The sequence below is a fragment of the Halichoerus grypus genome, chromosome 6 (genome assembly GCF_964656455.1).
Source record: "Halichoerus grypus chromosome 6, mHalGry1.hap1.1, whole genome shotgun sequence".
Lineage (NCBI taxonomy): Eukaryota > Metazoa > Chordata > Mammalia > Carnivora > Phocidae > Halichoerus > Halichoerus grypus.
In genome coordinates this window covers 170,703,260-170,730,229 of record NC_135717.1, presented here as the reverse complement: position 1 = coordinate 170,730,229, position 26,970 = coordinate 170,703,260, and the positions used below count along the sequence as shown (strand labels likewise).

General features: G+C 45.8%; 2 protein-coding genes across 5 annotated transcripts in view; both read right to left on the bottom strand.

The window, feature by feature from the left end:
- Positions 1-1,674, bottom strand: part of SGSM3 (small G protein signaling modulator 3) — a 47,772-nt gene extending 46,098 nt beyond the window's left edge. For 2 of the 3 annotated variants that reach the window (XM_078076669.1, XM_078076670.1), the window contains exon 1: positions 1,542-1,668. The gene's annotated coding sequence lies outside the window, so the exon portion shown is untranslated. Of the gene's footprint in view, positions 1-1,541 lie in introns of all 3 variants that reach the window. The other variant, XM_036078573.2, reaches the window with a different exon arrangement.
- Positions 1,675-9,996: 8,322 nt separating this feature from the next.
- Positions 9,997-26,230, bottom strand: ADSL (adenylosuccinate lyase). 2 transcript variants are annotated; one of them, XM_036078576.2, is made up of 13 exons: positions 26,011-26,230; positions 22,461-22,664; positions 20,475-20,519; positions 19,869-19,948; positions 16,385-16,556; positions 16,136-16,182; positions 15,146-15,236; positions 14,651-14,720; positions 14,357-14,504; positions 13,071-13,161; positions 12,336-12,425; positions 11,642-11,818; positions 9,997-10,129 (listed from the first exon to the last, which is right to left on the bottom strand). In XM_036078576.2, exons 1-13 carry the CDS (start codon positions 26,179-26,181, stop codon positions 10,043-10,045), a joined length of 1,473 nt encoding a protein of 490 aa, XP_035934469.2. In that variant the 5' UTR covers positions 26,182-26,230; the 3' UTR covers positions 9,997-10,042. The 2 variants fall into 2 exon arrangements, with proteins under 2 accessions (XP_035934469.2, XP_077932787.1); XM_078076661.1 differs by having other exon boundaries at positions 26,066-26,186.
- Between the last annotated feature and the right edge of the window lie 740 nt (positions 26,231-26,970).

Sequence of the window (26,970 nt, the reverse complement as noted above, 5' to 3'; positions counted from 1 at the left end):
GGGAGCCCGACTCGGGCTTGATCCCAGGACCCTGGGACCATGACCCGAGCGGAAGGCAGACGCTTAACGACTGAGCCACCCAGGCGCCCCATGTATCTACAAACTTAATTACAAACATAATCACTAAAAGCTACAAGTAAGGGCACCTGGGTGGCTCAGGTGATTAAGCGTGTGACTGGGTTTCGGCTCAGGTGGTGATCTTGGGGTTGGGGGATCGAGCCCCAAATGGGGCTCTGTGCTGAGGACGTAGATTGCTTCAGATTCTCTCCCTCTCCTTCCATCCCTCCCCCGGCCTGCTCCCTCTAAAATAAATAAACAAAAAACATATATATATGTATAAAATAAAAGCTACAAGTAAACAAGTCAAAATTGGAAATTCGGTTTTTGTGAATCAGAGTCTTACCAGGAACTTGAGTTTACCAAGAAAGAAAAAGGGTAAAGAATATTCCAGGACACTTCTTTTTGTTTGTTTGTTTTAAAGATTTTATTTATTTATTTATTTATTTATAGGACAGAGAGAGACACAGCGAGAGAGGGAACACAAGCAGGGGGAGTGGGAGAGGGAGAAGCAGGCTCCCCGCTGAGCAGGGAGCCCGATGTGGGGCTCGATCCCAGGATCCCGGGATCATGACCTGAGCCGAAGGCAGACGCATAACGACTGAGCCACCCAGGCGCCCCCCCCCCCAGGACACTTCTAATAACCCACCAAAACCCAAAAAGCCAGCAACCCACCACAAATTTCACGTGCAGCACAAGACTGGAAACTACGGCAGTCACCCGTCGCAGAAAAGAAACTTTAAAACATCTTTTCTTCCTCCATATAAAAAGCATCCTGGATCATTAAGTATAATTTTCGGAATTCCAATCCTAACTACTCTACTGAGTGACCTCGGCTAATACATGCCTCAGTTTCCCCAATGTTAAAATACACACATTACAGCGAGTCTCGGCCCGAATCCGAGCCTGTGTTCTGACTCCGCACCTGAATCTTCAACGTCAAGTCACAAGTTAAACCTGAGGAAGAGCCCGCAGCTTAAATGTCCCCGAGGAAAAGAAAAGAAAAAGAAAACAGTCCCCCCAGCCTCCCCCGCCCGAGGTGCGGTTTCTGTAAAACCGCTCGCAGCTGCTGAGGGGGAGGTATGTATTCGGGCTCGAGCCCCCAGGACACGGAGGCTCGGGCGCCGGTGGCCCCCGCTCCCGCTGGTCGCGCGGGGAGGCCGCCCCCGCCCCGGGCGGGGACGCGGGGGCTCAGCGACACGCAGGTCCGAGCCCCGCCGCCGCCCCGCAGGCCCCGCACCCGCACCGCCGGAGCCCGCGCCTGGCGCCCCCGGCCGGCGCCCCCTCCCACGCGGGCACCTGCGAGGTCCGGCCCCGCTGCTCTCCCGGCCGCGGGCGGTGCTTCTCCCCTCGCCTGCCCGTCAGTCCGTCCGTCAATCGGTCGGTCCATGGCCGCCCCCGCGACCCCACCTGAGGGGCAGGTAAGGGCGCCGGGCTCCACAGACCCAGCGAGTCTCCGCCGACCTCTCCCTCCGCACACTCACCTGCCCGGCGCGGGATGTCCAGCTGCCCGGCCGCCGCCGGTGGCCCCCCACCTCAATGCCAAGCCCGGTCGGCTCGCGGCTCCACAGCTCAGACCCAGTCAGCGCTCGGTGGCGCCACCGCGCACGCGCGCCGAGCCGAGCGGGGGAGGGGGGGGTTGCCGTTGAGGATGCTGGGGGCTGTAGTTCTCCGGGGCCAGTGGACTGCGGCGGCGCTGGGGTCTGCGCGCTCCCGGACCGCACACACGAGGCTCCTTTCCAAGCTGAGACTCGGTCCCCCGGCGGACATGGTGGGGGGGAAGGGGGCGCACAGAAGCCCTTCGAAGCCCAGCGATACCCACTGGCCTTCGGCTGCACTGCAGCCTGAGGAGCTCAGGGCAATATGGGCTGCACCAGTGGTTAAGGATGCGGGATACATGGGACGCCTGGGTGGCTCAGTCGGTTGGGCGTCTGCCTTCGGCTCAGGTCGTGATCCCAGGGTCCTGGAATCGAGCCCCGTATCGGGCTCCCTACTTGGCGGGAAGCCTGCTTCTCCCTCTCCCACTCCCCCTGCTTGTGTTCCCTCTCTCGCTGTGTCTCTCTGTCAAATAAATAAAATCTTTAAGAAAAAAAAAAAAAATATGTGGGATTAACGGGGCAGGACTCTGGAAAAAGAGCGGCCCTTACTTGATGCTCATTTTCTAAATATTTAAGTGCCTTCTTCACAGGTGTACAGAACCAGCCCTAGACCAGCCTGAACCACTCTTACACAAGTCACAGGCCCTGCAAGGAGCCACAAATTGGAACAAACTTGGTTGAGGGCCTGCCGGAGAAATTCACTCTCCAGGTATGTATAATGCAGTGGGTGTAGTCAGAGGATGCATTTGGGTCATTCAACCATGCTAACGCTTAGCTCATCCATAAAATGAGAATGTGAACTCATGGTTGTGAGAACTAGATGCTGTTTGAGAAAATGTTAAAGTACAGTACAAATGAACAGTCCAGGAAGGTAGCAGGCCCATCCCCATTTGATATCCAGGTCCTAGTAGATGTCAGATTCTATCCTGAAAAGAATGTGTTGGGGTGCCTGGCTGGCTCAGTCTGTAGAGCATGGCACTCAATCTTGGGGTTGAAGTTTGATCCCCACGCTGGGTGTAAAGATTACTTTTAAAAAAATAAAATCTTAAAAAAGAAAAAGAAAACGTGCTTACCACCTTTTAGGAAGGTCATCAAAAGCTACAATAGTATTTCAGGAATGTTCTTTTAGAAATTTCTCCCTACCCTGAAGAGATAAATTTAGTTTTAGAGCTGCTTATTAACCTAAGCATGGGTTCCCAATGGTGTTCCAAAAGAGTGATGCCTGGGCCAAGGAATGGAACCATCGTCCACACAGATAGCAAGGCAATCTCAGTTGTGACCTCACTGTATTATGCTCACTTTGCAAAGCAATTTCATGTTATTTGACGTCCCTGTGAAAGCTGGGTGAATTTTATCATTTGAATTTTACAGAGTGCACTGGCAAAACTAGTAAGTGGCAGAGCAGAGATCTGCACCCAGTTTCTGGGGCCAAGTTCACTTTCCTTCTCAAATTCTGCTTTGTTAAACTGAACAACGCCGCCCCCCCCCCAACCCATTGCCTTAGAGCAATGAATTCCAGCCTTTTTAGTGTGGTAACATCCTTTTCTCTCATCTCATAACTGTTGCAGGGGCTATGTTTCTTAAGTTTATCTTTGTGGGGGAACACAATTTCTTGAGACAGTTGTCATGTCAGCTGCAGTGTCAAAACTCAATGGTTAAATAATGCTAGCTTCAGCACGGTCCCCTTAGGTTTTTACAATAAACTATTAGCATTTCATTTTTGCAACTTTCCCTACACACTTAATAGGGAATTAAGAACTTGTCAACACTTGCTAAATAAAGCTTCTAGCCCTCCCCTGGCATTCCAGTGGAACATTTATCAAAGATCAATACTGGGGCGCCTGGGTGGCTCAATCGTTAAGCAGCTGCCTTCGGCTCAGGTCATGATCCTGGGGTCCTGGGATCGAGCCCTGCATCGGGCTCCCTGATTGGCAGGAAGCCTTCTCCCTCTTCCACTCCTCCCTGCTTGTGTTCCCTCTCTCGCTGTGTTTCTCTCTGTCAAATAAATAAATTAAAAAATCTTAAAAAAAAAAAAGAAAAAGATCAATACTGGGTAGGCCAGGGGCACCTGGCTGGCTCATTCTGTGGCGCATGCGACTCTTATAATCTCAGGGTGGTGAATTCGAGCCCCACATTGGGTGTAGAGATAATTAAAAAAAAAATACTGGGAAGGTCCAACAGCCACAGGAGATAGAAAACCAGTACTTCCCTTTTAAAAAATGGTAGACTAGCTAACAATTCTATGAAACTTTCTTATTTGTAAGTTCTGTGTGAGAATTCTATATACACATTTCACCTCCATTAGAGAACAAAAGAGAAAGAAAAATGCCACATTCTTAAAAGCTTCCTAGGATGCCACTCAAGGCAAAGCCTTTCTCAATTTGTGCCACAGGAAGGGTGGATGGAGCCAGGCATACTGAAGAAATTCAGCCAAGCACCAAGCTGGTGGGAAGAGCAGCATCTGCATCATGATGAAGGGTGGATTACAAGATGATAAAGCCAAGGGAAGCAGAGTGGATTTGTTGAAGTTACATCTCAAGAGCACCTTTTCTCAGTGGTACTTAATGAACTTTGCATGTGTTCAGATGTTAAACGGTATATATCCCATTACTGAGGAGCCATTCAGCACTTTGCTCCATAAGCTCCAGGAGGGCCGACTGGCTTGTTCACCGTTGTACTCCCAGTAGAGTAGGGTGCTGAAAAAAAATGTGTTCATGTATGAAATCGGGGGGCACCTGGGTGGCTCAGTTGTTAAGCAGCCGACTCTTGATTTCGGTTCAGGTCATGATCTCGGGATCCTGGGATCGAGCTCCGCATCAGGTTCTGCGCTCAGCAAGGAGTCTGCTTAGGACTCTCTCTCCCTCTCCCCCTCCCTCTCAAATAAACAAATCTTTTTTTTTTTTTTAAGATTTTATTTATTTATTCATGAGAGACAGAGAGAGAGAGAGGCAGAGGCAGAGGGAGAAGCAGGCTCCCCGCGGAGCAGGGAGCCCGATGCGGGACTCGATCCCAGGACCCTGGGATCATGACCTGAGCTGAAGGCAGACGCTTAACCGACTGAGCCACCCAGGTGTCCCTCAAATAAATAAATCTTAAAAAAAAAAAAGTATGACATCTGGATCAGAAACAAGATATCTTATAAATACCTATTTCCTCCAGGTTATCACTAAAGAAATGCTTTTCTAAACATGAAGTATGATTTAACCCCTTTCTTGAAAGAAATGAGTAACTTATTTAAGGAACTATGGAATGAATCCCTTTGAGATCTGTTCTTTATGTTTGCATTTCTGCTTTATATATTTTATTTTTTTAAAGATTTTATTTTTAGGGGCGCCTGGGTGGCTCAGTCGTTAAGCGTCTGCCTTCGGCTCAGGTCATGATTCCAGGGTCCTGGGATCGAGCCCCGCATCGGGCTCCCTGCTTGGCGGGAAGCCTGCTTCTCCCTCTCCCACTCCCCCTGCTTGTGTTCCCTCTCTCGCTGTCTCTCTCTCTGTCAAATAAATAAATCTTAAAAAAAAAAAAATTTATAAAGATTTTATTTTTAAATTACCTCTACCCCCAACGTGGGGCTCGAACTCACAACCCTGAGATCACAAGAATCACTTGCTCCACCGACTGAGCCAGCCAGGCACCACTGCTTTATGTATTTTAAATACACCCGGCCTGTGCTCTACAATCAGCACTATCCTAATGACAACTTTTTAAAGTTTAAAGCGAAACTACTAGTTAAACAATTAGTGTTTAAAGCCGTGGGAGAGGCATAACACTTTCCCATGGTTTTAAACTTCTCAAGACCCTAGAGCCACAGCAACGAAAGGCTACATCATTCGTGGATGGAAACACTCGGGTCAGTCATGGTCCCCAAATTCTGTCTTGACTTCTAGTTATGTTCCAGATTAGCTAAATTTGCACTAAATTTTGTCCATTAGACCACACCTCTGATAAAGAACATACCTTGCAAGTAATATATATGAATCCCAGTACTTAAAATGCTATCATGACGAAATGTAATTTGTTCTATATGGGAATCCTAGAACAAAAAAAGGACATTAGCTAAAAACTAAGGACTTTAGGGCGCCTGGGTGGCTCAGTTGGTTAAGCGACTGCCTTCGGCTCAGGTCATGATCCTGGAGTCCCGGGATCGAGTCCCACATCAGGCTCCCTGCTTGGTAGGGAGTCTGCTTCTCCCTCTGACCCTCTCATGCTCTCTCTATCTCATTCTCTCTCTCAAATAAATAAATAAAATCTTTTAAAAAAAAAAAACAACTAAGGACTTTATTTGATAATGTACCAATATTGGTTCATTAACTGTGATGACTATACCATACTAATGCAAGACGTTAATAAGGAACATCAAGTGTGGTATATGGGAACTTTGTACTATCTTTGCAATATACAAATATTCTAAAATTTAAATAAAAATGGCATTAAAAACTTGAAAAAAGGGGTGCCTGGGTGGTTCAGCTGGTTAAGTGTCTGCCTTTGCCCCAGGTTATGATCCCAGGGTCCTGGGATCAAGCCCCACGTCGGGCCCCCTGCTCAGTGGGGGGGTCTGCTTCTCCCTCTGCCCCTCCCTCCACTTGTGCTCTCTGATAAATAAAATCTTAAAAAAAAAACCCTTGAAAAAATACACAAAAGCCAAAAGAAAATAAAAACCACCTTAAACTCATCACCCAAGAAACCACACAGTGTTTCATTATATAACTTTATTATTATTTTACTTCCTCTCTAAGTAAACTCTATGCCAACATGGGGCTTGAACTCATGACCCCAGGATTAAGAGTCCCATGCTCCACCAACTGAACCAGCCAGGTGCCCCAACTTTTCCTATTTATTTTTTATGCTGACTCATTCCCCATTCTTTGGTTGGGGTTTAAGTTCAGAATATACTCTCTTCCATGGCAGGCAAACCAAAACAACAGCATCCTCCTCAAATGTCAGCCTGCTCCCTGACTGGCTGGTGAACTCTCCCAGGCTCAGAAAGGAAAATGACATTTCCTGAGTACCTTCTTCACGTCAGACTCTATGCTATGCAATTTCAGTCAGCTAGTGCTCACATCTATCCAGGATTCACATCACCAATCTGGAGGCACTGTACCTGTGCTTCCACTTAAGGACATGAGACTCTTCTGGTTATCAAATGCCAGGGGAAGAGAGCAGTAAGTACCTGGGTACCTGTCTGCGGCTGAACAGAAGGTGGTTACCCCACAGTCTGCCCAGATCCTGATTCCTGGATGATTCAAATCCTGGAGTTCAGATCACTGGTTAACTGAATCCAATCTAATTTTTGAGAAGGCCTGAGTGTTGTCTTCTCAGCCAGCCTGCAGCCCACCCAAATGCCCTTAATTAAAATGTTACACAGGAGGTTGCCTGACTGGCTCAGTCAGTGGAGCATGTCACTCTTCATCTTGCAGTCCTAAGTTTGAGTCCCACGTTGTGTAAAGATTACTTAAAAAAAAATTTTAGGGGCACCTGGGTGGCTCAGTCGTTAAGCGTCTGCCTTCGGCTCAGGTCATGATCCCAGCGTCCTGGGATCGAGCCCCACATCGGGCTCCCTGCTCAGCGGGAAGCCTGCTTCTCCCTCTCCCACTCCCCTTGCTTGTGTTCCTGCTCTCGCTGTCTCTCTCCCTGTCAAATAAATAAAATCTTTAAAAAATAAAAATTAAAAAATTAGAAATAAATAAAAATTTTAATTAAAAAATAAAATCTTTTTAAAAAATGTTAAATGGGAGGGGCACCTGGCTGGCTCAGTTAGTGGAGTGTGCAACTCTTGATCTTGGGGTTATGCATTCAAAGCCCCACGTTGGGTGTAGAGATTACTTAAAAAAAATTTAAAAAAAAATTTTTTTAACGTTAAATGGGAAAATAAGAGCAGATAACAAAATTGCCCTTGATAGTATAATTTAAGCATGTTAATATAAAAACAAAAGAGACTAGAAGAGGAAAGAAGACATAATAAACCCACCCAAATAGCCCAGGAAGAAAAACCAGCCAAACCACCAATTACTAGAGATCAGAGGTCTAACAATCACCACAAGACTGTCATCTTATTTCCTTATTTTCTGTGAGAAAATTCAAGTAAAATCCATGGTATCCAGTATCCCCAGTGTGTCTGGTGTATAACATAAGTTCTCAGATCAGCTGAGTTAATGATCAAATGAGTTAATTCTTTGCACCAGACCGAGCAGTTTCAAACATCCCCTCAAGATTCACACGACAGGGGGGCTCCTGGGTGGCTCAGCTGGTTTAAGTGTCTGCCTTCGGCTCAGGTCATGTTCCTGGGGTCCTGGGATCAAGCAGCTCATTCGGGCTCCCTGCTCAGTGGGGAGCCTGCTTTTTCCTCTCCCTCTGCCCCTCCCCCCCAACTTGTGCTCTCTATCTCAAATAAATAAATAATCTTTTAAAAAATATATATTTTATTTATTTATTTGAGAGAGAGAGACAGAGAGGATCACGACCTGAGCCGAAGGCAGTTACTTAACCAACTGAGACACCCAGGTGCCCAAATAAAAAAAAAAAAAGATTCATACGAGAGGAATAATAGACTGTTTCTGAAAGAGTTGAGACCTTCTATGGCTCCACGCTCTCCAAGCTGCTTGCTACCCCGAAGTGCATTTAGAATTTGGTTTCAAGGATTGTCTCCTATTCTCCTTTCCAATAGGTTGAGCTCTTTACTCCAGACTACCTTTGACTGTGTATGGTTGGAGTCAACCCAGCCTCTCTTCCCTCTCAACATTCCCATTCCTGACAACTAGGTAGTCTGGCTTCTGATTGAGCTGAAGGGAAAGAATGTGGTGGGGTAGAGGGAGAATCACTAACTCACAGCAGCTTCACTGTCTGGGCCCAAACCAGCCTCTCAACAATGGGTATGGGTCTCAGTTGTGTCTCTTGGGGGGATGCCTGGGTGGCTCAGTCAGTTAAGCGTCTGCCTTTAGCTCAGGTCATGATCCCAGGGTCTTGGGATCAAGTCCCAAATTGGGCTCCTTACTCCGTGGGGAGTCTGCTTCTCTCTCTGCCTGCCGCTCCCCCTGCTTGTGCTGTCAAATAAATAAAATAAAATAAAAATTGTGTCTCTTGAGGCAACAGCTACCTAAGTCACTCTTCTCCCTCAAAGTGGTATTTGAAGCGCTGACAAGTTTTCTCCTATAGGATCAAGTGCCCTAACATTCCTTCGCCACTCCTCATAGGACAAGGTCTCCTTTGGAGGTTGGCTCTCTAGTTTATCTCTGTTCCTCAGACTGGGTGTCCAAAATGGAACATAATGCCATGGGTGTGGAACAGTAAGACTACAGTGGAGTTTAAGCCTAATTTACTTACATTTATCTTAATTTTTTCTTCTTAGTTTTGGCCACATCATTTCAATCTACTTTAGGTTAGATAAAATTTTAGTTACCTTACCAAATACATGTATCGGTTAATTGTCCTAGTTTTGTGTCATCTGCAAATCTGATAAATACACTTTCTTCAATTTCATCTATGCTGAAACAATATGTAGAATTGCACAGGGCTAAGGACAGAGGTCTGTGGACCAACACCAGTGCTCTCCTTCCTAATGATCTTCTTTGGCTACAGCTGGTTCAATCACCTATCAATCTGTGTAACCAGGATTAAAGATTGTCAAATGCCCTGATGAAATCAACAGACCCAATTAGCATTTCTCCGACATATAAGCTTTACCAAAAGATGAAGTGAGTTTGGGTACAACTTGAGCTGAGTAAGCCTGAGAATTTACTGTAGCTCTGACTTTCATTATATATTCTGGCAAAACATAACTGGATACCAAAGGTATCCAACCACACTGAATCAGAGTCCAGGTTATTTTGCTAGACACAGATCAAATTTACCTTCAGATGAGAGGACCAGTTTGCTTACTCCCTCACGATCAAGTGAGCATGTGAAACTGACTAGGCTGGCAGGACAACATGCCTGAAAGAACAGAGCAAACTATGAACTACAGGCTGTGTTGCTCTAGAAAACAGAGTCCAACTCAACGTCATTTTTTCCTTTTTCTTTTTTCTTTTTTTTAAAGAGAGAGAGAGCAGGGAGAGGTGGGGAGGGGCTGAGGAAGAGGGAGAATCTTAAGAAGGCTCCACACCCAGCGCTGAGCCTGATGCCCATGGGCTCAATCTCACAACCCTGAGATCATGACCTGAGCCAAAATCAAGAGTCAGACGCTTAACCAACTGAGCCACCTAGGCGCCCCAACGTAATTTATTTCTGCATTGCAAACCTTAAGAAATGTGAAAGCACCGTGTAAACAAAAAAGTGCTGTTATCAATTTAAGGTAACAGGTCTTGAGGTAAAAGAAGGCATTAGAATAACATTTTCCAAGACTCGGCAATAAAAGTTAACGAAGCCAACGACTTCTTGTTTAATTCTTTCCAATTCTATAGACGTAATTCTGCTTTCACCTTCATTACACTTTCATATGGTTTCAGCAGGGGATATACCTCCTCTTCTAAGAATCTCTGCACCTGCCAAAGAGGAAAGCAAATGTAAGACAAAGGAAAATATAAAGATGTAAGTTTGATAATGCTTTTTTCAATGTCAGTTTTTATCACCGAGAAATAATTTGATAAAGCTCTTACTCCACCACTGAATTTCTGTTTTCCTCAACTGCCTGTCAGAAATCTGTCCCTAGACCAAGGCAGTTCAACCCACTATGCCCACATGTGCTTCCCCACAAACCAGCCCAGACTGTTCTTTCCGTTGGTCTCCCCATTGCCCACCCAGTTCCCCAAGCTAAAATCATCACTGCTTCTTCCCTCCTCCTCATTCAACCAGCTGCCAAGTGACTAACTCCCTAGACAGCCCCGAAATCTCTCCCCTCATCTGGATCTACCACCACCTTGGCTCAACAGCCCCGTCATCTACCGCGCGGCCTTCTGCGGCAGCTTCCTTGCTGGTCTCCTACCTGCAGTTTGTCTTCCAACTTGAAATCCTAGACCTACTTCTGGCACTTGCTGCTCCAGCAACACTCACACGATTGTAGTTTCTCTCCCATGTTGGACTATGTATTTGCCAACTCTTACTTGTCCCTAAGATTCAGCTCAGATGTTGAGTCTTCCAAGAAGCCTTTCCCGACCTCTCCTATTTTAGGGCTATTCTACTCCTCCTTTGTGATCCCAAAGGATATGCTTCCCGCAATTCCTGCAGGTACTGCTTGGTACTATAATGACCTCTTTATAAGCCTTCACCACTAAGTTCTGAGCCCCAGAATGAAGCACAGTATCCGAATACATACTGAGCATCTAGTCTGCGCTCGTAAATGTTTTTGAATTAGGTCTTGTGGTCTCCAGAAGGCCAAGAGGGAAAATGACATTTATTGAATACTTACTATGCACCAAGCACTGTGCTAGGCCTTTTAATCCATATAACCACCAGCCTGTGAGATATGTATTCTTATCCTGTCAGCCTTTAAAGCCAGAAGTCAGGAATGAACCTGACTGATCTACCTGAGGGTAAAATCCAGTCTTTGTCCATTATACCACATGCTCCAGACCAGAATTCAGAGAAATCCACAGGGGGAAATACTTAAGACAGCTCAAAACAACCAAATCTTCACATTTCAGCCTGCTCCAAATTCTTTTTTTTTTTTTCAGCCTGCTCTGAATTCTTTCTGACTAGCCTCATTCTCATCATACCTCCTATAAAAGTAGAAACATTAAAGACAGTATTCCAGGTTCTGCAGCCCAGTAGTGTAAAAAGAGGGCATTATTTCGGGAGCACATGGGTGGCTCAGTTAAGCATCCGACTCTTTATTTGGGCTCAGGTCATGATCTCAGGGTCATGAGATCGAGCCCCGAGTTGGGCTTCACGCTGGGTGCGGAGCCTGCTTAAGACTCTTCCCTCTCCCTCTGCCCCGCCCCAGCCCCCATTCCCACAAGCTCTCTCAAAAAAAAAATTAAAAAATAAAAATTTAAAAATTAAAAAAAAGAGAGCATTTGGGGAGGCTTACAGAGCTCTGGAAGTGTTCTGGTGCTTACCTGTTGGGATGCACGACCTGTAAACGAAGAAGGATCCAGTAGATGGTCCAACTGGGAGTGAATGGGACTGAAGTAGGCATCAGCCTGGATTCGCTCTATGAGGTCATTGTCACCCCCTTCCTGCTTGACCACAGCAGCTGCCTGCTGGGAAAGCACTCTGATTTTCTCATGGCAATCCTGGGAAGACAGTGAAGTATTGTTGGTTCATTTACGAAGAGGGCATTTTAACATCTTAAGAAGTCATCCAACACCACATCCATGCTGGTACACAAAGCCCTTCAGGGCTGAGATGGTTCCCCTCACAGTCTGACTCCAAGATCTTGACCCTCTGACCATATCCTAGGATGAGCCTGAAGTAAATGCCCATCTTGCACTGGCCCCTCCAAAGCCTCACAAACCGTGTGCTCTTGTGTCCTGCCCACTTCCCATCATTTCCTATTGGAAATTCAGACCTAATTCCTTCACTAAGAGTGGACCTTTTCTACAGGTGACTAAGTGATTCACTCTTAACAAGCCAAGTTCACCACGATCACCCTCCAGAGACAAGCCTATTCTACGGCAGAATATGGTCACTGCTCTGTACCACTACCATGACTGAGGGTGATGACAGAAATGCTTTCATTCTCCTTAAGGGAGGAGAACAGGACTAAAGGTGCACTTTCCACTTATCCAGGAGCATGAGGGGTTAACAAACCTGGCGGTTACCCCCAGCTTTCACCATGGCCATGATGATGTTTTCCGTGGCCATGAAAGGCAGCTCTTGCCGAATGCGCCGCTCAATTACCTAGAAGAATGAATGCAGGATGAAGATGGCGCAAGGTTACAAAGTCACACACATAGTAAGAGATCCACTGTGACCCACAAAATGCACACAAGGACATAAACTATCATATTTATGAAGACTGAGAGTAGAATGGATCGTTTTCATCCACACTGTATTTTTCAGTTTTCTTTCTAATTCAAAGTATTATTTTGATTCAAAAAAGGAACATTGATTTAAACAAACTTTGAAAAGTTGCTTCATTGGAAAGATTTCTAAAACCTAAACTTTGTTAAAATTTCAGTGCCCAACCTCAAGAGCCAAGTATATAATGGAAATGAACCCATCTGCCTCAGGTACTTAAAAACAGGCAAAGGAAATCATCTGCTCTGAGAGTCACACCAGAGCTGATAAATCATGCCCATAAATAGTGTAAGCCAATTCAAAGTACTTCCTTTTCTCTTTTTTATAAACGTGTCTATGGATTCCAGGGTTAGTTCTCTAGAGCTTACGTCACAACCTTCGGGATGAGCTCTGGTTGGGAAGAACTACTGGACCAGGATGCAGCTCCCCAAACATACTCACTCCAGAGCAGGAAAAGATTACACTCCCCCTCCCACATGCCAACCCCCCTCCCTAATATTTTGTTTTTTAATTGAGGTTTCTTACTTTAGGGTACACCACCAATCCTTCAGAAATGTTCTGCAGCGTATTCAATATCGTATCTGCAGTGAGAAATGCCTCAGCCAAACAGATACGTCTGGAAAACAAACAGCCAATTCAGTTACCTCTTTAAACAAGTATCAATTTGAGTGAAATGTAGGGTGTGTCCCCAGAAGCTGCCTCACTGACTTGTCACGTTACATGTACTACTTGACAACTTCCTTTAATCTCATGACTTCAGCTACCCCAGTATCCTGATGACCTTCAAATCTATTACCCCTTGTCCAGGCCACCTGCTTATGTGCCAGATCATATACCCCATTGGAGAGCTCGACCTGGTTGATCCCAAACTGGACTCAGCCACTTTTCCACTGCTTCCTGCTCACATGTCAAACCCACTGTTCTTCTCCCTGTGGCTCCTGTCTCAGTAAATGGCACTAGCACCCCATCACTGATCTTAATCCTCACTGCAGTCCACCACCAAGGCCAGCCAATCTGCCCCTGATTTTATACCCGTATCCTTCCTCTGATCACATGGCCACTATGCCAGTGTGGACTTGGGATTTTTAAAAAATTCTCCAAATTGTTACAGGGTGTTTTAGCGGGCACATCTGATTAGGTCACGCCGGGCCGAGAAGTATTCAACAGCTGACTTCTGAATGAGTTCACACATCTTATTTCCATCAATGTCTTATTCCCTGGATTACACACAGATCCCAGAGAGCTAGCTTTAACTATGTATCCTTTTCAGATCCTAGTACAATACAAGCAAATCACAGTAACGTGAAACCGCTTTTAAAAAGTACAGGATAGGGGTGCCTAGCTGGCTCAGTTGGTTAAGCATCTGCCTTCGGCTCAGGTCATGATCTCAAGGTCCTGGGATCAAGCCCTGGTCGGGCTCCCTGCTCGGTGGGGAGCCTGAATCTCCTTCTGCCCTTCCCTCTGCTCATGCTCTCTTGCTCTCTCTCAAATAAATAAATAAATACAATCTTAAAAAAAAAAAACAACAAAAAAAAAGCCTATTATTTCTTGAGTCTTAGAGCATCACTTCCTCTGTGAAGCATTCCCTGACTCCTCCACCACTACTCCCCGTCTTAGCTCCCACAGAGATTATCTCGTACACACTCTGATCCTAACACGCATCACACTGTTTTGTGTTCTTGCCTCCCTGCGAGACTCCAGGCTCTGTGGGGACAAGGAGAAAATGCACAGATGCTCAAAACCTTCTGCTTCCAGGCTCCTCTCTGGTCCTCCCCCCCACTTGCTATATGTGGCATCCCCCTTCTACTGACCGATTGGCACTATCATCCAACGTGCGCTCAAACCACTGCACAGACGCCGTCTGCAGCGGGTCCATGATCAGGGTCATCAGGTGACGGGCAAGGCTGCAGCACCGCTCTGAGCGCATAGGGTTCCGCTTGTACGGCATTGCACTGGAGCCTGCCCCGGGCAGGGAGGAGAAGCAAAGGCAGAGAGACTTCAGAGGACAGTGAGTGCCCGAGCACACTGCTGGGTGAGCTATTAACACATGCCCACAGGCCTCCCAGCATCTCTGCGGTGCTCCCACGTCTTCACAGAACACTCACCAATCTGCTGTTTTTCGAAGGGTTCTTCCATCTCCTTGAGGTTTGCCAGGAGTCGTATGTCGGTACAAATCTGGGGGGAAAGGGCCACAGGCATCATCCCACGCTGCTGGTGCACGGGACTCTGGGAGCAGGGGCTAGACTGATGAAGGAGGTGAGCACGTCCTCTCCAAAAGCTCCCAGAGAATATCTCACTTAGACTTCTCCTGGCTCCTGAAGAGCGGGGATAACAAGTAAGGGAGCATGGAAACACTCGTGTGAAACGTTGCTGAAGACAGCAAGGAAAGACAATGCAAGATGAGCTTTAATGAGAACGTTGGAGCTTGTCCTGTCTTTTAACCACCTTAATTTAAGAGGTGTCACCTACAGACCCCCAGATGGTGAAAATGAAGCTTGACATCTCGAGATAGGACTAAATAAAAGTCTGAGGCCAATTCCATCTGCCTGTGGTGTGCAAAGCTCTCAGCCCGACCCCCGCAAACTGCTCCCACCGCTCACCTTGTGCACAGATGCTCCCAAGCTAGCCAGCGCAGAGAGCACCTCAATATCCACTTTTCGTGTATAGGTTTGTCCGGTGATAATGAAAGCCCTAAAAGTAATAAGAAAGAATCATAAGTGAAAATATTTCAGGGGTGCCTGGCTGGCTCAGTTGGCGGACCACACAACTCTTGATATCAGGGTTGTTTAAGTTTGAGCCCCACACTGGGTGTAGAGATTACTTACAAACAAAATCCGGGGGAAAAAAAAGTGTTTTTTCAAAATGTGACTGTGTCAAACAAATGAGCAAAAACAGACCTTAAGGAAAGCTTGGTCTCACTGGTATACTAAGTCATACTGAGCCCAGACGACCTCACTGATAACATGCTTCTGAAACAAACTGTTCTGCCACCCTTTTTACTAACCCAGACCCGAGAAGGAACTGTGGGCCTGTGGTACCCATGTCTGGCCACAGCCTGATGGAAATGCCTGGAACAAGAAGCCATGGTGAAGCCTTGTGGCCCTCAGTGGAAATGGTCAGATTTAGATGAACCCCCTGGAGGACCTCAACATGGGTGAGACTATTCTAAACATCTCAGAAGTAAACACTTTCCTTTTTCCTTACAGACTATAAAAAAATAGAATCTAGACTATAAGAAAATAAAACCCAGGCCAGAGATAAAAGGAAATGGGTAGAAGAACTAAGGAAGAAAAAGTCAGGGTCGGGGCGCCTGGGTGGCTCAGTCGTTAAGCGTCTGCCTTCGGCTCAGGTCATGATCCCAGGGTCCTGGGATCGAGTCCCACATCGGGCTCCCTGCTCGGCAGGAAGCCTGCTTCTCCCTCTCCCACTCCCCCTGCTTGTGTTCCTGCTCTCGCTATCTCTCTCTCTGTCAAATAAATAAATAAAATCTTTAAAAAAAAAAAAAAAAAAAGTCAGGGTCAAATCAAGAGGTACACTGAACACAGGCCTTCACCATCACTTAGTAAGGAAGCCAACACTCATTTACCTACCTCTTAAATCCTGCCTTTTCTGTCACCATCTTGTCAAGCTGCTCTACCTTGGAAGAAAAAGACATCCCTGTAGAAATCCAGGTGTGACCAGTATGAGAACATCTCAACATCCTGCCCAGGTTTCAACCCTTGGGACTCCTTCCAGTCCACTCATCCCAAGATCAATCTCTCCTCCCATCCTGGAGGTCAGCTTTGTCTCTGGTGCTCTCACCACCTAGTTTCTGTGTCCCCCGGTTGCTCTCAGAATACCTTCTGGTCATCTCCCTCGAAGAGCTGCAGGAAGCTGGCCTGAGTGCCAGTGGTGCCCTTCACTCCCCGGAAGCGCAGGTCATCTCGGACACGCTTCAAGTTCTGGAGATCCATGCAAAGATCCTGAATCCAAAGACAGCAACGTTTCCCAACTGTGGTCAGCTGAGCAGGCCTGAAAATGACCCAAAAAGGACACACAGAAGTCTCAAACCAAGGACTTACTTCATAAAAGCTTCACTGCTTCTTCGAACAATCACTGCTACCCCTGGAAAGGGTAAGAATTAAAGTAAGAGACAGAGAAACCCGTGTAGACAAAACCAGAGCTAAGAAGTCTGAGCAAATAATAGTTAAGGAAATTCAATGTCATTTATAAATATTCAATGATTATAAAACTAAAGGTCTCCTAACAAAGTTCTTTCTTTATCATCAAGAGGCAATATAAGGGCAGGGACAATGTCTGTTTTGTTTGTCCCCAGACTTTGGCAGTCAAATACACTCATGTAACAAACATTTGCCAAGTATCCAATGTGTTCTTGGTTTTGAAAATACAGCAAACAAAACAGACAAGGTTCCTGACCAATGGAGCTCACACTGTGGTGTAAGCAAGTAAACAAAGTAACTATTGATTGTCAGAAATGTGAAAACATAAAATGATGAGGATACTGGAGAATGCTACTCTAGACTGTCAGTAAAGGAAAGCCTCTGAGGAGATCTGATGAGAAGCGAGCTATGCTGTGGAGAAGCCCAAAACAACCGAAGGACTCTATAACAGCTGATGGCTTCGTTCCCCATCCCAAGTCTAAATCGATCTACTGCTGGTCTGTTTCTGAACATGAAATATAATTATGAATACACTGCAATAAAGTTGGAGTTCGAAGAGATGACCTAGCTCATCCCAGATGGATTTTCTCTATCAGGCTAATGACATGAACAGACGGCAACAGGAAGTCATACCATGAGCCACAGTAGGTCCCCCCATTAATCTCATGGTAGTTTTCTAGCTAACTCTCGCTAACAGATTACTGGGACAAGCAAAGAAATAAATGGATGGCTTTGCATGGATCTGTTCATGGCAGTATTGTACATGACAGCCACAAAGTGGAAACAACCCAAATGTCTATCAACTGAAGAACGGACAAACAAAATCTGGTATATCTACCATTTTGGCTATAAAAAGAAATGAAGTGCTCTACATGCTACAATGTGAACACTGAAAACATTACACTAAGTGAATAAAGCCAGTCATAACAAGATGAATATTGTATGACTCTATTTAAATAAAATGTCCAGAAGAGGCAAATCCATAGACAGAAAATAGATAGTGATTGCCAGGGGACAGTTAAGGGGGGAATAGGAGTGACTGCTAAATGGGTATGGGTTTTTTTGAAGGGTGATGGAAATATTCTGAAATTATGTACTGGTGACTGTGTAATTCTGTAAATGTACTAAAAACCACTAATTAGGGATGCCTGGGTGGCTCAGTCAGTTGGGCACCCGACTCTTGATTTCCGCTCAGGTCATGGGATTAAGCCCCATATCAGGCTCTGTGCTCAGCAGGGAGTCTGCTTGAGATTCTCTCTCCCTCTGCACCTCCCTCAGTTCACGCTAAAATAAATAAATCTTAAAAAAAAAAAATCACCACTAATTGTAGACTTTTAAAAAGGGTGAATTTTATGGTATGTGAATTATATCTCAATAAAGCTGCTTCCCCTCCCTCCCTTTTTAAAAGATTTATTTATTTGAGAAGAAGGGAGAGAACAGGGAGCCCGATGCAGGGCTAGATACCAGGACCCTGAGATCATGACCTAAGCCAAAATCAAGTCAGCTGCTTAATCGATTGAGCCACCCAGGCACCCCTCTTTTTTTTTAAGTAGGCTTCACGCTCAACATGGGGCTTGAACTCACAACCCTGAGACCAAGAGTCGCATGCTCTACTGACCGAGCCAGCCAGGTGCCCCAAAGCTGCTTCTTTTTAAATGCAGGAACTGACCTAAATTGAGGTGATACCTATGCATCATACCATTTTCTGAGTGCCTAACGCCTGCTAACTGTGGCAGCAGATACCCTCATCACCCTATACCCAAAGGAATACTGGGATGCATGCATTCTCTGCGCACTCTCCAATACTCACAGGAGAGGAAGAGGAGTTGCAACTCAGGTAATACTAGGGAGTCAGCAGAAGGCAACATTTGTCATGGCCAACCCCTATATACTGCACACTGACTCCTCATGAACAATTTCTTTTTTTTTTTAAAGATTTTATTTATTTATTTGACAGAGAGAGTGAGAGAGCACAAGCAGGGGGAGGGCAGAGGGAGAGGGAGAAGCAGGCTCCCCGCTTAGCAGGGAGCCCCATTTGGGGCTCGATCCCGGGGACCCTGGGATCACGACCTGAGCCGAAGGCAGATGCTTAACCATCTGAGCCACCCAGGCGCCCCTCTCATGAATGATTTCTTCAGGTTTCTGCTACCAGTAAATGCAGGCCCTAACTTTGAGGAAGATTAAAGTCAACAGCCTTTCCTAAATTATAGGAGATAATATCCTTATTGCCGGGGCGCCTGGGTGGCTTAGTCGGTTGGGCATCTGCCTTCGGCTCGGGTCATGATCCCAGGGTCCTGGGATCGAGCCCCGCATCGGGCTCCTGGCTCGGCGGGGAGCCTGCTTCTCCCTCTTCCCCTGCTCCTGCTCTCTCTCTCTCTCTTAAAAAAAAAAAAAAATCCTTGTTGCCATAGCAATACCGCAGCAAAATATAAGGCAGATGCTAACACACCACTACTGAAATATCATTAGAAGTTTGCTACTAGCATTCCAAAAATGACATTCTCTGCTTTCGAAAAGGATTTTATTTGATAATCATAAAAATACTTGCACATTTTAAAAATACAAAATATAGGGAAAAATTTAATTATCCTACTATCCCATAGACAAGAGAAATCAGTATTTACATCTTGGTGTAATTTCTTCCAATCTTTGTACAATTTATATGCTGTCTTTATCCCATAACATTAACCTAAGCGTATTTCCATGATATTAGTCTTACAAGCATCATTTTAATGGCTATGTATTATTCCTGCCTATGAATATACTATATACTATACCTTATTTAGTTATTCTCTTATTGTGGACATTTAGATTGTTTCCAGTGCTTACTATAAAACTACTATTTTAGCAAAGATCTTTGTATATAAGGCTATTTGCATAATTTAATTACTTCCTTGGGATAGAGTCTTAAAAATGGAATCACTAAATCAAGGAGCATGAATACTTCCTAAGGCTCTTGATCCATATTTTCCCATGTCCCTCAAATGAACTCTTACTACTATAGCTTTTAAGGTAGGGACAAGGTTCATTCCTCATAAGCATCCCAAGTTATTTGCTTACACTGTGTTTTGAGATTCTTCACCTCCAGGCTTCCATGGAGAAGGAAAACTGAAGAAATGCACACAAACTAGCCCAAGTCCCAAGAAGTAATCGTATCACTTACTGGAAATGTGTGAAACCTAAGGTGGGAAGATCGGCTTGTTCCTTAGCAAAGTCAGCAAGCCGAGAGATCACTCTAGCAAGCTGTAAGAAAGACCACGTAGTGAAAAATGAGTTCAGGGTGAGCTCGTTACATAATCAGGAGCTAAACTTTTAGACAATTTAATATAAAATTAGATGTCCAGCCTGCGGAAGGCAGAGGCCTATCTTCATCTTTGTATCCCAAAGTGCCTTGATGAGTTCAGAGCAATCAACGTTTGAAAATTGAGTTGACTACCTAAAGAGTTATGAACTTTTTCCGCACAATTTTAAGACCACTTATGTGCTCATGCAGAAAAAAGGACAAAGTCACAAATGTGACCCACCTATTCCAACAACAAGCCACTGGTTAACTTCCTTCATTTAAAAGGCTATGTTTTAAAAAGGATTTGCTTAGAGCATTTTAACCCAAAAAGAGACAATTAATTAGTTCTACAGATCAGATATAGGATCATTTGTCTGAATAAAAGATAATCTATTTAGTCACGTTGCATTGATTTATTCCAAAGTGGTGCCCATCTCCTATCATAGGGAACTCAGGGCTGACAGGAGACTGCTGCCAACTCCTTACCTTTGGCAATAGCAGGTCAAATGCGTTTCTAAGAATAATCAGGTCCTGCAAAAGAAAATGCAGTGGTCTCACATTAAACAGCTTTGCCCAAACAATCATATTACATAACACTTTTTGGCCATCACAACTGGGCTTCTCAGTCAGCCACCTACCTCACTATGAGCAACCCTCTGTGCAAGCCAGATATCCTAATACAGTTGTTCTTTTCAGATTACGGTTTTAAAAGCACACCAACTGGGACGCCTGGGTGGCTCAGTCGTTAAGCGTCTGCCTTCGGCTCAGGTCATGATCCCAGGGTCCTGGGATTGAGCCCCGCGTTGGGGTCCCTGCTCGGCGGGAGGCCTGCTTTCCCTCTCCCCCAGGGTCCTGGGATCGAGCCCCATGTCAGGCTCCCTGCTCAGCGGGGAGCCTGCTTCTCCCTCTCCCACTCCCCGTTTGTGTTTCTGCTCTCGCTATCTCTCTATCAAATAAACAAATAAAATCTTAAAAAAAAAAGGGCACATCAACCTAGACAGCAGTACTTCTGGGATCTCCGAGGAACAAAACCCTTATGCCCCCAAAGGCCAATGTACATGGTATCTAAAACGACTGGAAAACAGTCACAGGGCAAACTTCCATCCTGAATACTTTGAGGATGTCCCGGTCAACAAGCTCTAGATCTTCCCAAAGAGGAATGCCTGAGTCTCTGAGAGGCTTCCAGGGGGAACATTCCATTAGTTTCCCCTCCTTTGTTCACGTCTATCATTGCTAACAACAACAAAAAAGACATGAACCAGAAAATCAAGGTTTAGGAAATTTGCAGCTGTTCTTGAGGGAAATAGGGGATGTATTTCAGGCAATTCACATGAGACAGTAATTGCTGAGCCCAACTACACATTGGGTACGTGTTAAAAAAAAAAAAGTATATTCCATGTGAGGAGATTGTTGTTCTTCCATTATTTGAGTCGCCAATTACACACGGATGCCTTTAATTATGTACCACTTGAGACTACAAGTACTTGGGGCAACTTAAAAATTGGTGCTTCTTTCTGAGTTGGAAGTGTATCTGGAAACGGAACTTCTGGTCCCTGGACACAGTGTGATTAAGAGCACAGCTTTGGAGCCATTCTTCCTGGGCTTGTATCCTTTCTAGCTGTGTGACATTAGGCAAGTTCTTCAACCTCTCTTGTGTCCTCATGCGTGGAGACAGGGATCATAAAGCCAGATCCGGAAGACTCCATATTCTGATTCCATTTATAGGACATTACCAGAAAAGGCAAAACTACAGAGAAGGAAAGCAGGTCAACGGTTGTTTGCGTGGGGACAGAAGCAAACAGGCACGAGAACTTCTTAGAGTGAGGGATGTGCCATAAAACCGAGTGTAGTGAAGGTCGAACCGTATCAATTTACTAAAACTCACTGAGCTGCACATTTAAGATGGGGCAACTTATGGTCTATAAACTACACCTCAAGAAGCTGTTGAAAAATGGAGATAAAAGCAACTCTCTTTTGGTTGTTGTGAAGAATAAATGAAGTAATACATACAAAATGCTCAGAATACTGCCAAGCACCTAGTAAACTCTTAGGAAAATGCGATACTACTTTTTCATGTTTGACGATAAGCTGCTCTGCCTACAATTAAGTGTTTTGTGTAAGAATCACAATGCAATTCTTTTTTTTTCTCAGAAGTTACAGCAATGAGTTATAAAGGACTTTAGAAAGAAAATCCCTCTGGACAATTACCTTGCCACTAAAACACTAAGACCTTGACTTACATCCAACCAACCAATGCGTAAACTGTACCTGCCAGTCTTATATTATGGAGGTCATTAGGGGCTTATAGTTTAGATTGGAAGGATAACAAAAGCAGAAGATTCCCGAGTTTAAGATAGTCCTAAAACTAAAGATCTATGGAGTCACTTCCTAAAATTAGACAAAATCACATAAAATTTATAAATCCATTATGAAGACCGAGTCCTAAGTGGAAACAAAACAACAGGCTCCTACCGTATTGTCTCCAACATAGCAGGAGGTGGCGCCAAGATGAATTATGGCAGCAGCTTTCGGGCAGCAGTGACCAAACGTGTGCACGTGAGCCATCACATCATGTCGTAACTGCTTCTCTTCCTCAGCTGCCATTTTGAAGTCGATGTTGTCCAGGTTTGATTTCATCTCCTGGATTTGTTCATCTGTGATAGGCAAACCCAATGTCTGCAGAACAGGCAAAACAAAATAAAATAACCTCAAGTGTCACGACGACTTGAAGTGACACTGAGAAAAAAACTGGTTCATGTTAGCATTTATGCCCCACCTCCCAATTCTTAAATTAAAATTTGGGGCAGGGCTCTGGGTAGCTCAGTCAACTGAGCCACACCAGCTCTTGATTTCAGCTCAGGTCATGACCTCAGGGTCTTGGGACTGAGCCTGGCGACAGGCTCCCTGCTCAGCGGGGGAGTCTGCTTGTCTCCCTCTCCCTTTGATCCCCACCCCACCCTGGCTTGTACATACTCTAAAATAAATCAATAAATCTGTAGAAAAAAATAAAAATAAAATTTGGGGCAACTAAAAGTATACAGAGAGGAGGGCACGTTTTCTTTTTTAAGATTTTACACATTCATATTTTAAAAAGGATAGCCCACTGATGTCAGAAAAGGAGAGGGGAGTTAAGGGTCTACATTGCAGAGGAAATGTACCTCGAGGTATTGTTTTGTGGCTCAGTCAGTTAAGCAACTGCCTTCAGCTCAGGTCAGGATCCCAGGGTCCTGGGATCGAGCCCCGCATCGGGCTCCCTGCTCAGCAGGGGAATCTGCTTCTCCCCCTCCCCCTCATGCTCTCTCTCTCGCTCACTCTCTCTCTTTCAAATAAATAAAACCTTAAAAAAAAAAAAAAGATTTTATTTATTTATTTTGGGGAGCACGCATGTGCACGGGGAAGGACAGAGGGAGAAAGAATCCCAAGCGGAGTGTGCGGAGTGTGAAGCACCAGGCAGGGCTCGATCCCACTACCCTGAGATCACCACCAAGCTGAAACCAAGAGTCGGATGCCCAACCAACTGAGCCACCCAGACGCCCTGGAGGGCATGATTTTCTTTTTTTTTAAATTACTTATTTATTTATTTATTTTTGAGAGAGAGAGAGAGAGAGAGAGAGAGAGAGAGAGCACTCAAGCGAGTGTGAGTGGGGGGGCAGAGGGAGAAGCAGACTCCCTGCCGAGCCAGGACGCTGGGATCCTGACCTGAGCTGAAAGCAGACACTTAACCAGGCAGACACTTAACTGAGCCACCCAGGCACCTGAGGGTATGATTTTCTTAATGAATAATGTAAATTACATTCTAAGTAAATGCCAAAATATACAACAATGTAATTCTGATCTTTGTTCCCTCTACCCTTATATCTCTGCCTGGCTCACACGTTTTGGTGTCTGGGCTCAAATGTCATCTTCTCAAAGAGGTCTTTTTCCTGACTCCAATATGAAACATCCTTCTTATATGTCATTTATCTATCCCTTTAACCTAAATTTATTTACAGCACTTATCACCACATGACATTTTTACAAATGTGTTAGCCTGTCCCTCCCCCTAGAACGTATATGCCATAAGAGGAGAGTTTGTTGTATTTATCGCTTACCCCTTAGTGCTTGGCCGGTAAGTGCCCAAAGTGTTGGGATCCAGGCCAAAACTTTACATTTGACCCAGATGGAGTTACTTAGAGAAATGAAAATTAAAAATGTTGTAAGTGGTTTTGCCAACAAATTATATACAGCAAACTCGGTAAAACGTTTTTGAAAACCACTGCAGGACATTATTGAGAAAATAAACACATAAACATCTTACATTCATCCATCACTGGAAAAATCGGGCTGTCAAAAAACTGTTTGCAGCCCACAGGCAGCTCAGAACCCTGGGTTCAAGTGCTGAATATACAGATCGGTGAAATTCATTCAAACCTCTCTTTGAAACTCCCAAGCCTTGGCCCTGGGGAGGATCTTGCATCTTAGGCCTGTCTTGCTCAAGATGGTAGCTACTTGCCAGATGTGGCTATTTACATTTAAACTGATTGAAATTAAAAATAAAAATTCAGTTCCTCGGTCACACTAGCCAAATCTCATCTATATAATGGAGTATCATACGAAAGAGAAAAGAGTACGCGCCAGTACATGATAAACCACAACACCCTATTAATGTCCTTTTCTACCCGTTACTGTTATCTAAGCCAATAGTTTATGAAGTCTTTGTGTGTCTCCATTCCATCATCTGTCAAACATCTGTAAAATAGTACTTACCATAGGGTTGTTTTGAGAGTTAATGAGCCATTAATATGCAAGATCTTAAGACAGTGCCTGGCACATAGTAGACATGATAAGTGTGTCCACTATTATTATGTCACTTAATTTTCTTGAGCACAGTGATGGGGAGGGGGAAGATCTAGGAAGAGTTTTCTGTTTGGGGAGTTCAGCTGTACCTTGGTCCCAGGCACGTGCTCAGATTGTTTCCAAGTTTACTTATGCCCTTTGAGAGGACACGGCCATCTTGCCTCTTGTGGCATTTTCCTCTGAAACTTTATAGCTCTCTGGATCACCTTCAGTTTCCTTCAACTCCTCTGGGGAGGCCCCTCTGGAGCCATTTCTGAAAGCGTTGAGCTAAATAGCTCTCTATGCAGCTCTTATAAAGGACTCCAGAAATCCCATCTAACAATCCCCTACCCTGATTTTCCCTCCCTAGAAAGGCAAAACGCAGCCGAGTGGAGCGGAAGTAGTGGCCTAGGAAACATGAATTTTGTAGTGACAGTCCCGTCACTAACTACATTGAGGCACTGTGGAAAACAAAGTGGCTCCGTGCTCAGGCTCTGCATTGAACCCAGGTTCACACCCAGGTTCTGCTATTAATGGTTACGTGCAAATAATGCGCTTGGCTATCACTGAGGCTTGATTTCTCCCATATAATGTGGGAAAAGCACCACCTAGTTTGCCAAGTCTTTATGGGTTAAACGGGAAAAGATGTGTAAAGAAATTAGAGTCGCACAACAGCACGTAACGAGCGCTCAGTGTCCGTGGTCAGCAGAGTATTCCTGCAGGAATGGCCAAGATAAACCCTTAAAACCACAGCGTGCATTTCTCTCCGCCTCCTCCGCGTCTCTAACCCTCCGTGAGTCAAAACCGGGGAGGCGGGGCGCCTGGGTGGCCCAGTCGTTGGGCGTCTGCCGAAGGCTCAGGTCATGATCCCAGGGTCCTGGGATCGAGCCCCGCATCGGGCTCCCTGCTCCGCGGGAAGCCTGCTTCTCCCTCTCCTGCTCCCCCGGCTTGTGTTCCCTCTCTCGCTGTGTCTCTCTCAGTCAAATAAACAAATAAAATTAAAAACAAAAAAAAACAAGGGAGGCAACAGGTGCCGCCCTCCCGCCCTGACCTTCCTGGGGCCACAGCTCCTCAGGAAAGGGATACTCGGCGGAAAACAGCGGGGCAGCTGCCCCCAGTAGCCAGGCCCAGGCTCGTCGCCGAGCCCCGCACGTGCTGGGGCGCGCCCGCCTCTCCCCGCCCGGCCCCTATCCCCGCGGCCCGTTACCTGCTCGGCCTCCGCCAGCCATAGCCAGAGCTGCCGCCAGGTCCGGAATTTGTACCTTTCGCTAAACACGAAGCACATCTCCGGGCTGGCGTAGCGGGAGGCAAGCGGCGAGCGGTAGCTGTCGTGCCCGCAGGCCGCCTGCTGCCCGCCGCGGTCGCCTCCCTCGGCCATCCCGAACACGTTACCCTACAAGGGACGCAGGACCAGCGGGGGCGGGAGCGGAAGGCCGGGGGCGGGACTTCCTCCACTTGGTCCCGCCCAGCGGTCCCGGAGACGGCGGAGCTCGGAGCCGTCGCGCTCTGGCAGCTGGCTGCTGAGGGAGGGTTGGCGAGTGTCTTTTCCTGTACAAAAAACGTGGTTAGCGTTTCCTAAGTTACTTAGCCGCTCTGTGCCTCAGTGTCCCCATCTGAGAAAGGTACATTAAGACCTGCCTTTAAGATTGCCATGAGCTTAGGGGCGCCTGGGTGGCTCAGTCATTAAGCGTCTGCCTTCGGTTGGGGTCGTGATCCCAGGGTCCTGGGATCGAGCCCCGCATCGGGCTCCCTGCTCAGCGGGAAGCGTGCTTCTCCCTCTCCCGCTCCCCCTGCTTGGGTTCCCTCTCTCGCTGTGTCTCTTTCTGTCAAATAAATAAATAAAATCTTAAAAAAAGAAGAAAAGATTGCCATGAGCTTAGAGTGATAGACTAGGGATGTCTGGGACACTTAGAAAACCCTCTATGTGTTTTGCTATTATTTTTTTTGAAAGATTTTATTTATTTGAGAGAGAAAGAGAGCGCTCGGGCAGGGGGAGGGACAAGGAGAATCTCGGGGAGGCCCCCCCCCCCCCCGGTACCGCGGGCCTGATGAAGAGCTCCATCTGACGACCCTGAGATCATGACCTGACCGGAAATCAAGGCAAGAGCCCATGCTCAACCGACTGAGCCACCCAGATGCGCCTGTGTTTGCTATTACTAATTATAGT